The sequence below is a fragment of the Rousettus aegyptiacus genome, unplaced genomic scaffold, assembly GCF_014176215.1.
Source record: "Rousettus aegyptiacus isolate mRouAeg1 unplaced genomic scaffold, mRouAeg1.p scaffold_m13_p_1, whole genome shotgun sequence".
Classification (NCBI taxonomy): Eukaryota; Metazoa; Chordata; class Mammalia; order Chiroptera; family Pteropodidae; genus Rousettus; species Rousettus aegyptiacus.
Window position 1 is genome coordinate 46422154 of NW_023416284.1, and position 13529 is coordinate 46435682.

Sequence of the window (13529 nt, forward strand, 5' to 3'; positions counted from 1 at the left end):
CCAGGTTGTCACCTGTGCTTCTGACTGGCTATAAATCAGAGGTTCCCACAACCTGCTCACTGGGTTCAACTCATTTACTAGAGCAGCTCACAGTACTCAGAAAACCCATCTACTCACTAGATTGTCAATTTATTACAAAGGATATGAAACAAAAGCTAGATGAAGAGAAACATAGGGCAGGGTCCCAAACAAAGGAGTCTCTGGCTTCTTGGAGTTGGGGCCCAGCACGTGGAAGTATTCTGGTTCTCCAACCTAAAAGCTCTCCAAATCCTTTCCTTTGGGGTTTTTATGGAGGTTCCATTAAATAGGGATGACTGATTAAAGCATTGGCCATTGATGGCTGATTCGACCTCCAGCCCTTGTCTCCTCCCCAGAAATCAGTGCGGGGACTGACAGTTTCCTTGGAAACCTGCCCCTACCCTTAGGTACTTTTCAAAAGTTACCTCACTAACGTAAGCCCAGTTGTGGTGGAAAGGGGCTTTTTATGAAAACAAACACCCATTTCGTCTTTAGGGCTCTGAAGTATTTTCAGAAACTGAGGACAAGAGACCAAATATAACAAAAGATGGTCCCAGTACTTTCATAGCTCAGGAAACTCCAAGGGTTTTGGGAGCTGTGCCCCAGGAACTGTGGACAAAGACCAAATATCTATTTCTTATAAATCACAATATTACAGCATTGCATATTCCTCTCATTATGGCATATGTTTTTCTTTTTGGTAGGGTTCAAGTATCTGTTTTCCAACCATCATCTTCCCTAACCCCTTACAAGAACATTTTTTGTTCAGTCTTATACCCTCAGTACCTGGGGCTTTACACACAGTAGGGACTTAATAAAGCTTGAATGAATGAATAAATAAATGTGTTACACAGCCAATGAATAAGTCAATAGGCAAGAGAATGGGACATGAGAACTACCCTTCGAATGCATCAAGCTGTTGTGCAAATACAGATCTTCATATCAGCCGTTCCCTGTTTCCTCTATAAAGAGAGCTCTTCTATTTCCCTCACCCTCACCACCAACTCCTTGTCAGAGTTTTCGCTCTTTAACACTCACTTCAAATATCTCTTTGCTCACCTCTACACTGTACTACACTACATTACACTACATTACACAACACACATACACCAAGGTAGCCTTTCCCTGTTCTAATGCCTATTCTTTATGCTCCTACAGCCTGCTGGGCATACCTTGGCTGCAGCACCTAGCACACCATACTGAAATGAATGGTTATTTCCCATTCATTTCCACTTGACCCTAAGCCCCTTGAAGGGCAGAGTCTTCATCTGTATCCGCATGTCCAGCTATGAGTATACTGCCTGGCATGGGCACTCAAAAACATTCTGAGGTAAAGGGTAAAAGATTAAATAAATGGTGGGGGTCTGCATTCTGGAAAATTATCTCAGCATAATCTGTTTGATAAGATGTCAGTTAGGTGCATATACTGCAATAACTCCTAAATAGAGTAAAATTAATATAATTGTATATCTCAATTATTGCTGATACAGAAAAATTATAATTAGGAAAAGTGCTTTGATCCATGGACAAGCCCCAGGCAGAGTTGTCTTTTTTCTCTCTCTCACCCTGATCCTGCTTTAACAAAAAACAATTTTTTCTTCCTCAACCTAGGATTCCTTATAGTATCCCCAGATGCCACATGTAGATGTCCCCCAGAAATCATTCAATAATCTCTTCCTCACAAAATGCTTATATGCCTGTGCCCACAGAGTCTTGAATCATTAACCAACAAGCTAAAAAATATAACCTGGTTTTGTGGAAAAGTGGGGCTCATGGGTTCACATTCCCATTTTGACAGGGATCTTCTTCTAAGATGATGGCTTTACTCAAAGCCCAGTGGTAAAAGACTTTTTGAAACATGGGACCTTCCAGAAATCCTTAAATCACTCCACTGGAGTAAGCTCCTTCACAGCATTGGAGACATAAAGGGAATTAGAATAGGCTACCTCAAAATGTGTCCCTTTGACATGTGGATTATTTTGAGCTGAAGGCAATCAAGACCCAGCAGACTCAAGAAAAATTTAACCTCTCATTTAACTGCCTGAAAGAATTTGGATAGGGGTCCTAGCACAGAAAGAAAGCTATTACCAGAGATAACCTTTTATCTGCAAGACTTACCTGCATGGCAGGGCAAACTTCTAATTACCAAACATCTGCTTTCTTATCATCCTGTGAATTACCCTCCTCCTCTTTGAAGCCCCAGGCCTCTATCCCATTCTTTAGCTCAGGATGACATGTAAGAGTCAATTACTCAATTGGCCCTCTAGTCTCATATCTCTGGGGTTCCAGGAGGTACAAAAAAAAATTTTTTTTCTCTTGCTAATTTGTCTTATGTCATTTTAAACCTTAAGCCGACCAAGGGAAGAAAGGAATATTTTTCATCCCTACAGAGGTGAGAAAGCTTGGTGGTTAGGGCAGAGTTCTGAAGCCAGGCTGCCTGGATTTGAGTCCACTCTCTGACCACAGACAACCTCACCTATGAAATAGAGCACCTAGAAATAGGTGGGAAAATGAAATGGGTTAATATAGGTAGAGTACTCAGAAAAGTACCTATAAGTGGTAAGTTGTCAATAATTACCTACCATTGATATTATCATTTTACCATTATTAAAACCAGCTCTACCAGAACTTGAAGAAAGAAATTCCCCAAGGTAGGAGAGGAAAGAGAGGAGAATGCACTTACTGATTTGGTTGTTCAACTTGAATGCGATGTCCAGCTGCAGAATGAACAGCATGAATTGGAACCAAGGACTCATCTCCATGTGGGGGAGAGGAATGTGGACAGAAAACACAATGTCATTGGCTTCTATTTCCCTTGGGATTGCTTCCTCGATGTCCCGGATCTTGTCGCACTGGTTAGCTCCCCAAGGCATTAACCATTTTGTTTTGTGATGGTTTTTACGCACATCTACGCACTTCACTGACATGTAGGACACTGCCGCCGTGGGCCCTGGAGCTGAAAAGAGAATGTTTTTCTGTTTTAGAAAAATCATCCACTGACGTGCTCATGTCTGGCTAACATTCTTTTTACTATCGTCTTCTCTCCATTTTTTCTTTTTTCTTTAATATACATTCTATAATTTACGATCAGTAATACCTGGGGATCTCCTAACTCTGGGTGAGGATCCTTCAGTGACCTCCAGAGGTGTCATAAAGTAAATCCAAGAGTCTTCCCATTGTGCTTCAATCAGTGTTATTGAAAGGCTATATTTGTAACCCATTGCGATCGGTTACCTCCTCACACAAAACTGCTGTCAAGAAAATGCACAGAGCTCCAGTTCCCACCTGAGGACTTGCAGGACTCTCCTGCTCCACAAAGCACAGCATGTGAAGTCAGAAGACCTGGGTCTGAAGTCTAGTTGAATAACTGACTCCCAGTTAATTTGGGGCAAGTCAGTTAAATCTATAGTAGCTTCAGGACCCTCATGTGAGAAAAAAAATGGTTGGTTTCTAAGATTCAACCAAGAGAGCTGGCTTCTGAGATTCTTCTTAACTCTAAGACTTTGCAACACTGTTTTTGATTGAGAGAAAGAACTTTGTTAATCTCCGACCTCTGCTTAGAGTGTACCTATCAGAGAGTGGAAACTCAAACACTGACTGATCTTTCAAAGGTGTACTAAAGTATAACCCACGCCTGTCAAGAAAGAACATCACATTTGCACTATATAACATTTAAAAAGCACTATTTTGTGATCGTAAAATGTTTATATGGTTATAACAAAAAAATCTGCAAAACACAGAAATTTTAAAGTTCAAAACAAAACTTACCCAGAATCCCACTAGAGGGAAATAACTACTGTTGGAAAAATATCAAAATATTACCTGTCTTTTTTATGTGTATAATTAGAAAAAATTTATAAATGAATTAAATTGCGTGGCTTTAAAATATATGCTAATATTAAAACATACTTTTACAAAATAGGATACTAGCAGACATAGGTTTGTAGCTTTTCCTTTTTCTTCACTTAGAGAAGCAGAGTAGTACAGTAGTAAATAACACCACCACTGGAGCCAACTTGCCTGATGTCAAATCTTGGCTCTCTCATTTCTAGTTGTGTCACCACTAATCCATGGTAGGAAAGTTTTGGATGAATTACTAAATCTGTCTGTATATTGGTTTTATCATCTTTTAAATGTCAATAATAATAGTACCTACCTCTCTGAGTCACTGTATACATTAAACAAGTTAACATATGAAAAGTATTCAGAATAGTGCTTGGGCACATAAAAAGTATAAAATTAATATTAGCTATTATAAATATTTTCTACATAATTAAAAATTTTCAACTAGTGGTTGCAAAATAATCAATCACATGATATACTAAATTTAATTTACCTACATACCCCTTAATTATAAAAGTTGTCTATAAATAAGAAATATTCTTGGCTTAATATTTTTTGTTAGTGATTTATCTCAACTTTTCCATCTGCTGTCTAAATTTGTTTACAGCATATTTTAACTAGAGAAGTTCCAGGTTTCATAGAGAATTTCTCTTTTCCTTTGCTTTTTTTCCCATGCTTTATTCTTAGAGAGACCTTATTTATCTTCAAATTCAATAAACAGACATCTTTATCAACTTCTAGTAAGTTTTAATGATTTCATTTAAAAATATTTAAATAGCTAATCCATCTGTTATTTGTTTTGCTATAAGAGATAAGTTGGTTGCGGTTCTAGCTTTTTTTTTTCCCTAAATATTTATACTATTGTTTACAGAAGAGACTCTCCTTTCTCATTTGACTTATGATATCATCTTCATCTTACGTGTAACAGTAACTATTTCTGGACAATCTGTTCTATTTCATGTATTGGACTGTTAATTCATGGCCCAATACAATATTGTTTTGAATCCTGTAAATTCATGGTTTGTATCAATATCTGACAGGGTAAATCCACTCCCTCCAATTCATTTCAAATTTATATTGAATTGCTTGGATTTTCACTGAAATTCCATACATTAAATTCTGTGCATATGATATTTGCATACTGTGCTTTAAGAACTTTTATGAGCAGAAATCATCTCATTTAGTAAAGACCAGTTAGCAACTAGAGAAATATGTAAGGTAAAGGAAAGTCACATAGGAAGCAAAAGTGTGTATTATTGATATTTTTCCCTATTTCTAATCCTCAGATAAACATCTTTTCTATCCCTAAGTATCTATCCTGATAGTAAATTTTGAGTAGTAAGATGTTATGTTTGCAGAAAGTTAGTACACAATGCTTACTAAAATGTACCCGGAAACAGAGCACTCCTAAACTCTAGCTGAAAGTTCTTCAGGTGTACAGTCTTGCGTACTGCAACATGGAGACTCCGCTAATCCATGCCAGGGAAGTTATTCTTTAAAACTCAAAACTGTAGCACAGACACTTTAGATCTAATCCATCTATAATCAGACATCTAGCTTATTATTAGAATATGAATCAATCAAATGTTGGTTATCCTGACTCAGCTAAATAGCCCACTGACATTAAAAAGACCAAATGGCACACTTCACTGAGTCCTTTTTAATGTGGTTGGAGAAATAAACAGGGAGACAAAAGTCATGAATTCTATTTTTGGCTAACATGCTCAAACTGACTATTTGCGGCAGAAAATAGTTACTACATTTTAAAACTTCTATTCTTCCAAAATGAACCTAACCTTTCTTCATTTCTTTTTTTTCCCCCCTTTTGAAAAACAAGTCTCTCCCTCTTTAGACCAAAATGAAAAATAACTAGTGAGTTTTTCAGCTCAGTTCCAAAACCACATTCCAAACTTAATAACAGAGAAGCTGAACACTTTACGGGTACAAAGGCTGCATTTTTAATGGACACAGTGAACGCCTGCCTTTGTAGCGGCCTGAATTATTTTCATTCTTTCATTAGTCCAGTGTTTCTTGCATAAAGAAAAAAATCCCAAGAACACTAATATTTTCAGAAAGATCATGGCAATGAACTTGGAGAAGGCTCAAATGTATCTCAAGCTATACTTTGAAAAACACAAATATTTTTCTTCACTTGAATTAGTCCTCTAGTCTCGGAAACCTTTGCATAACTTAAAAACCTGAAGATAATTCAATATTTTCAATTTTTCTAGTAGTGCTCAAAAGGCAAAATAGTTGTATTATTTGAGAAAGTAAACATTCTGATATTCAAAAACAGACAGTAAATGTATTTACAGCTCTAGACAACTTCCTACTTCAGTGATTTTCCAGGCGTTTCTATAGGTAAAACTCCTAACAAAGTAAACTAAAAATAAAGCTTATAGCTAATAGCTGGTTAGAAGGTGTTTTTATTATTAAGTCGTAGCCAAAATTGTGACTACATGTATCACAAAACAGTGTCTAAAATCAAAGGAAGTTTGGTTTTTGTTATTAAATTTTTAATAAGTGTGAGGGATTTTACTGTAAGAGAAAAGAGTGAAATGGAAGAAGCTGAAATTATCTGCAACCTCTGAAAAAGACATAGTCAACTAACAGGTATGTGAAATGAAGGCCTTACTTAGAAACCAGTGTTGGTTATAGGGATTAATAGAGTTTGTGTATTTAAGAAGAGGCTGGATGGATTCAGGTCAACAAACTGAGTCATGTTTGCTCAGGTGAAAGCTAAAAATAAGCACTCTCAGTATTCCTAGGATAGCAATGCAATATCACCCAGCTGCCTCAGCATACTTCATAAATGTCCCCTCTACCCATTCACAGGATTTAGTTGAAACAAAGTAGGCCAAAAGCTACTTCTACATGAGTACAATTTATTAGACAGAGCAAGCAAGCCAAAAATGAGTATGTCCAGGCACCGTGGACTGGTTAACTTATGGTTGGTTAAGACAGTATTTAGAGTATGCAGAGAAGTCATGAAACCACAAGCTACTCATTGAAAACTCTGGCCCATTTTGAGTTCAGTTCTCTTTGCTTTGTCAAACATAGGCTACTTTTTCTTATCTGTATTTCAACATCAGTTCTCTGTCCACCTCTCCACTACAGTACAAGAATTGTGAAATGTGATACTACACAACATTTAATTTAAAAGTGCTATAAAATCAAAAACTTATAATTCAAGGTTGTGAAAAACAGCACAAACACAACTTGAAGCCTCTTTGAAAATTCAGTGGCCCCTCAATGACATGCATTATAACAGCTCATACTACATTTACAAAGTGTGTCTTGAGTACCTACCATGTGCTAGGTACTGTTAGGGACTAAAGTGAACCTAACAGACACCAGCCACGTGGAATGTACAAATAATAAGGAAAACAGACAAAAAATGATTATAGGAAAAAGTAATTATAATTGTGGTGAATGCTACATTTATCCTGACATTACCCAAGAAAGGGCAACGGTCAGATATTTGTGAAGTAGAATTCACTAGAATGAGGCAAAAATTCCAGTCATCATAATAATGTAACCTTTAATAAAAATGTAAGTGAACAATGACTAAACCTGTCCTTCTTTTGGAAGAATATTCATTGACTCCAGTCAGCTTCCTGTTATGGCATCTCAAATGGCTGTGCAGTTTACAAATTACTATCTAGCCAACCACTACCGCTATCATGCTCAAAGGTGAGTCAACATCAAATCATTAGCCCCTACTCCCTCCAGAACCTGTAATTAAAGAGTTGGACACAGATGCAAGACTTGGTTGCCTCCTAGAAAAGTTAAAATTAAAACAACATGCTGACATGACACATGGTTCTCCATTTAGGCCAACACAGACTATTTATTTCTTTGCTTTATTCAAGTAAAAACAATTCCTTTAGCAATTATCTAGGAGTATTACTACTATGCAAGCACTGTACTAACTTAAGATAGAGACAATGACAGTCCCAGACCCTGAGTTGCTCACGGTCTAGTGTGGGAGGCTGAGAAGTTGGCAGAGAAGTACATCCTGATTGAAACTCGCTCTGAGAGAAGTTTGTTCAGGATCTATTAGTTGAAGACTGTGGGTTGGGGGCTGCTTGCAGAAGGCCTGGACTTAGCCTTGAAAGAGCAGGTGTTTGCTAGCCAAGGAAGAAAAGGGGGACAGCCAAGTGGAAAAGGCACTGAAAAAGACCATGTACTGGGTCATAGGATACCTAGAAAATCACAGTATGTTCTACAGATGTCTGTGTTTGAGTATTAATATTTTTAAAAAGATCATTTAACAGGTGAAAATGCAGCATCACCCCTAACTGTTTCAGCCCTTTGCTTTTTCTAGCCACTGGCATCATTCTACTGAGCGGTCTTGGGCTTCTGCTCCTAATAGTCTTAGTTCCACTCTATAGAGCAACGTGAATAAGTAATAATAAAGAGACCTACAAATAACAAAGAATTTTTATTTGGGAGATCTTTTCATCTAAGATATCTTTCTCTGTCCTGTAGGTTTCCACAAGGCTAGACATGAGCTGTCCTGGAAGATGAAGAAGCAAGATAGTGGTGGGGAGGGAATGGAGAAGCCCCACCTCCTATTCTGGCAATTGGGCCTCAGAAGAGCCTTTGAAGTCTAGATCATCAGGTAATAAGCTTCACCTAAATATGAGGAAGAATGTCTGCCTTGCAACAAGGATGATATTTAAAGATTAATCTGCTTTGGGCTACAAAGAGAAGGAATGTGGAGAACAGATCAGTTAAAAGGGTAATTCATGTTTATAAGCATTAATAATCTTCCTAACAATTGCTAGCAGATACTTTTTTTCTACTGACTCAAGAGGGAAGTTGATTTAATTCTTAAAACCTAGTCTCAGTTTAAAAGCTGCTGTCATGATCTCTGCATATGAATGCTTAGCTTATTAATCTATTTTTTAATAATGTCGTTTAGTTATTCTCTACTTTGTTCCCTAAAAGATTTTTGTTACTAGAAAGTAAACATTAAACTTTATTTTTTTTTTAATTGAGGTAAATGTCAAACTTTATTTTTTTTAATTGAGACTGATTTTAAAAGATAGAATTAATGTTTGAGAGCTAAGAATTACTTGGCCTATGTGTATATCTACAAAAGTAGAGAACAAAAGCAATAGCTGGATAACGTAAGTCTCCACAACTTTCTCCTGAATTATAAAGCTAAGTGACTCAATGTCCACCTCACTTTGTAATGTATGGAAAACTTCCATTGCCTGGCTATGAATGGTGTTTGAGATTAAATACAATAATTCCCTTACCTATAGGGGATATATAGTCCAAGACCCCCAGCGGATGCCCACAACTACTCATAGTACCAAATCCTACATATACTATGTTTCTTTCCAATGTAGGCATATCTTTTCATCCAAAGGAAGCATTTTATGGCTTCTCTTTGGAATATGCCAATTGCCACCATTACTACTCTTGTACTTTGGGGGCCATTATTAAGTAAAATAAAGGTTATTTGAACACAGGTTCGAGTTACTTGAACACTATTATACTGAGATGGTCTACCTGATCACTGAGACAGCCACTAAGTGACTAATGGAGCATATACGACATGGACACCCTGGACAAAGGGATGATTTGGGTCATAGGCAGGATGGAGCAAGACCATGTGAGATTTCATCACACTACTCAGAATGGCACACAATTTAAACTTATGAATTGTTTATTTCTGGAATTTTCCAGGTAATATTTTCAGACCATGGCTGACTGCAAGTAACTGATACCATGGATAATGGGAGATTATTATACTCAGCTTGGTTCTAAATGTTGCCTAAATGAGAATGTATATGAAATGTATTGGGCATTTAGGCCCTTGGATAATTCTAGGGTTTGCTTAGGATTTTTTGATGTGCCTCAAGGAGGAGAGGGAGGAGAAGAGGGGAAGAGGAACACAAGTGGCAGAAATTAAGTAGACCAGATGAACTACAATTTTTATTCAAAGACCCCCCCCCATACAAGTACTTATTTAACATAAACGGATCTTCAGCTAAATTTAGAAATTAGTTTTTAAATGTGTAAATTGAGTTCCCTCAAAAATTCTGTCTGCCTTTCTCAAGCACAAAAGCCTCCTACTTTAATTCTTGTTAAAAGGAAACATGTAGGATATACTGTACAACTAATAGAGCCAGATCATATTATCTGGTTGAACTGTGAGGTTTTAGACAATCAGCAATTCCTTCAGCCAATTCTGCTTACAGTTCCCACTAGGTCAGTTCCTAAAAAGATTTCTTAGTATCTGCCACAGCATGTGCCACAGCAAGTTTTAGGATATCTCATTATAATGACTACTTCAAATTTTTTCAGCTTGAGAAAGTATAAATACTTGTGTTAAAATGACTTACTGCTTCAGAATTAACTGACTCGGTCTGTTAATTCCTTTACTGAAACTGCTCTGAAGTTATAATGGTCAGACACTCACGCTACCTCAAAGATTAAATTCTCCTAGATTTCAACTATACCAATTAAATCTTACTAGGGTACTAAATGAAATATTATTTCACAATTTAATCTCCATTACTGGAGAACTGAAAGTGGATCTGTAGGGCCAAGACCTGGAGAAGTGATTTTTCGAATTATCTTAGTTTTGCCCTAGTGTGTACAATACGGTGCACTAAGTGAAATTCATTCTTACCAGTAATTTTCAATAAGTAGTTAATTATGTTAACATCTGTTCTAGGGAAGCTAAATTTTTAAACACGGCAGAACATTCCTCTATACCAAACTACTACCACCAAAACACAAAAATTCACACACCACACAACAGAGTTGAAAACAAAATAATTTGTTTCAAAAGTTGCAAGCACTTATTTAAAAATAGTTCCCAACAACATAAACATGAATAAATGACATGGACATTTTAACATCAAAGTCTCAGAAATTGTAGCGAACACTTGTATAATTCATTCTGACTTAAAAAAATACTGAAAAATACTATATGTTTATATCTGAGGCTGTTGAGAGTTTTAAATGCTTGGCCTGAAACCTCAATTGTTCTGGAGCCAAAGATGTAACAGCTTTGAAGAATAGAAGAATTACTCTATATTTGTCAGAATCTATGCAGCAAACAAGCAGCACCACTTGGCTTCCATTACTTGCCTGGCTTGGATCCCATGGAATTGAGGAGCGTTGGAAGCAAGAGGAAAAAAATTAGAGTGCTTTGGGACACTGAGCCAAACTCTTACATAGTATTTGAAATGCTGTGGTAAACATGAAATTACTTTAGGCTCGAGACTGGTGCCAGTTTTTTTTTTTTTTTCTCTCTCTCTTTTTGAAAAAATAATAAAATGCACATAAAGGGAGTTAGCACATCAAATCTGCCAACCATTAGATGTGCTAATTGGGGGAGCAATCCTGAATCCTGAATTCTGATTAAAAGAAGTGACCTTCACCTTTGGTGTGCAGCAGCAAAGAGATATTAAATCAAGAAGCTCAACAGAAATACAGCAGATCACTAACTCTAACCTCTATCCGTGAAAAATACCAGCAATTACTGTTTCTCCGTCACTCCAGAAATACTCAAAACAGTAAAAATTAAATACTCGTGAAGTGAACACAAAAGACCTCCATAGAAAAAAACAAATGGCTCATCTGTTGATGCTATTGCTCACTGCTCGGCAAACCAGTCATCTGGGCTGAATTTTTGACTTTGTGCCAGTGCTTCAGAATCAGCCACCTTTCAGCCAAAAGGCTATGGAATGCATCCAAGACCACCTATGGAAAGTGAATTACAGCACCTTATAATTTACTACCTTGGCTATGATCTTTCATAAACCCAGCATGGAGGGCAAACCAGTTCTTGTGTGGGAAATCTCTCTGAGCCCTCCTGGAGACCCCAAAGCTGCTCTGGCAGAGCTGATGGGGTGAAGGCTACAGAAAGGTGGATAACTGGTTCTATTTTGTGAGCAAGCTTGCTACCAGCGCATTTTTGTATTAAAATTTTAGAGTTAGGAAACCCCAAACTTTTTCTAGAAGGAACAGTCAGATACTTTGTTCTGAAGTACTCATTACACTATAAATTTCACACATTTGTTTCATTTATTATTATCACTTATTAGTTATAAATTATAGGTATCTACTTTTATCAATATTATTAATGAACAAATGCTAATATGTCTGTTGCACATTACATTTTACAAAGCACTTTCACACACACTTGCATCGTCTAATCCTCACAGTAAACAAGTAAGTCATTATAATGACCCCCCCAGTGCACATGAAGAAGGATGATTTTTGTCCCACCAGTAAATGGCAGAGTTGGTATTAGAACCCAAGTCTGATTTCCAGTGCTCTTTTCAATACACCACACTGCTTCTCAATTGTCCATTTCTTTATTAACTCTCTCGAAGTACCTGAGAGGTAATGTGTGGAGCACAGGGATGGATGAAGCAGATCGAATGGAGCCATCAGGAACTTGCTGAAGCTCCAGAGATAGGCACTACCCAGCACGGGGCTGGTAGCCACACAAACAAAACCAGCAAGGTGGCTTCCCTGGGAAACTTAGTCAGCTACAGAGTAGCTCCACAGAGTTTCAGAAAGGGATGCTGGAATAACAGGTTCCTGAAAATGTACTGAACTCACTTGAAACTAATGTTTACTCTCCCATAATTTATTAGTTTGGGTTGTAACTTCAAATTCTGGGCTGGCAGCCTGGGATGTTAACCCACAGAAGATCCGATTTAGGAACACATGATATTGCTGCCATGGAAGAGACAATGCCAGATCTCGTGGACATAATCACATCAGAGGCCGGCTGACCTCAGAGCTCCCTAAGGAAGAATTCACTGACAACTCAGGTAGATGAACCACGGCACAAGCCTACTCAGGAAATGGCAAGTTCCCTTTTCACAGGAACATTCAGGAAGTAACCAAATAGATTAAGAGCCTGAACTAAGTAAGTTTTTCTCAGAGACGCCAAAATGATAAAGTCTCGTGTTCACACATGTGGGATACTAAGGAATGGAGACTGTAAGGCTCAATAAAGAGCTTTATGCAGTTTACTGGCTTATTTTTTTCCAGATTCTGATCCATCTCAGGAAAACAGAAAAAAGCAATTAAAGGAACAAAAGTCCAGGACATTCTGAAGGGCCAAAACTTTAGTGTTGGACAGTGCCAGGAATAATCATATCCCTTTTCTAATTATTCAAAGAAAAGGTAGGACCTTATAGTTTCCAAATTCCCTAGAATTGGATGGAGGTAGAGGTAAAATTTAAGAATAAACTGCAGTTTCAACAGTCACATTCTTAGAAATGATTAGTTTTTTTTTTTAAAGCACTATAATAAAGTAAAATCACTATGTCATTGTTAAACATTTTAATATTTCCACCAGTTCTGGGTTCTAGCTCAAGTGCTACCTCTTTCATTCAGTTTGTTAAATGCCTATAATGTGCCAGCATCTATGAGGTATTTGCCAATTTTCCTTAAATAACAAATGATCCCTTTAATGCCGATATCACCTGTTCTATGTCTTCATCACAGCATTTGACTTTATTTGTAAACATAGCTTCTAAACCGCACAAAGTTACAAGCTCCTGAGAAGAGAGACCATGTCTTGTTCCTCCTTATGTCACCGAGCACAGATTTGAAGATGCAGACCCCCCAAAACTAAATTGAACTACTGATATTAAAGGGTCTTTATGTCATAATAAACACAG

The 13529-nt window shown here is 37.3% G+C and overlaps 1 protein-coding gene across 2 annotated transcripts in view; it reads right to left on the minus strand.

Annotated features, from left to right (window-relative positions):
* WLS (Wnt ligand secretion mediator) overlaps window positions 1–13529 on the minus strand; it is a 92090-nt gene that overhangs the window by 52958 nt on the left and 25603 nt on the right. For both annotated transcript variants that reach the window (XM_016164531.2, XM_016164532.2), the window contains exon 2: window positions 2702–2974. In XM_016164531.2, coding sequence (XP_016020017.1) covers window positions 2702–2974 — 273 coding nt within the window. The remainder of the gene's footprint in view (window positions 1–2701; window positions 2975–13529) is intronic.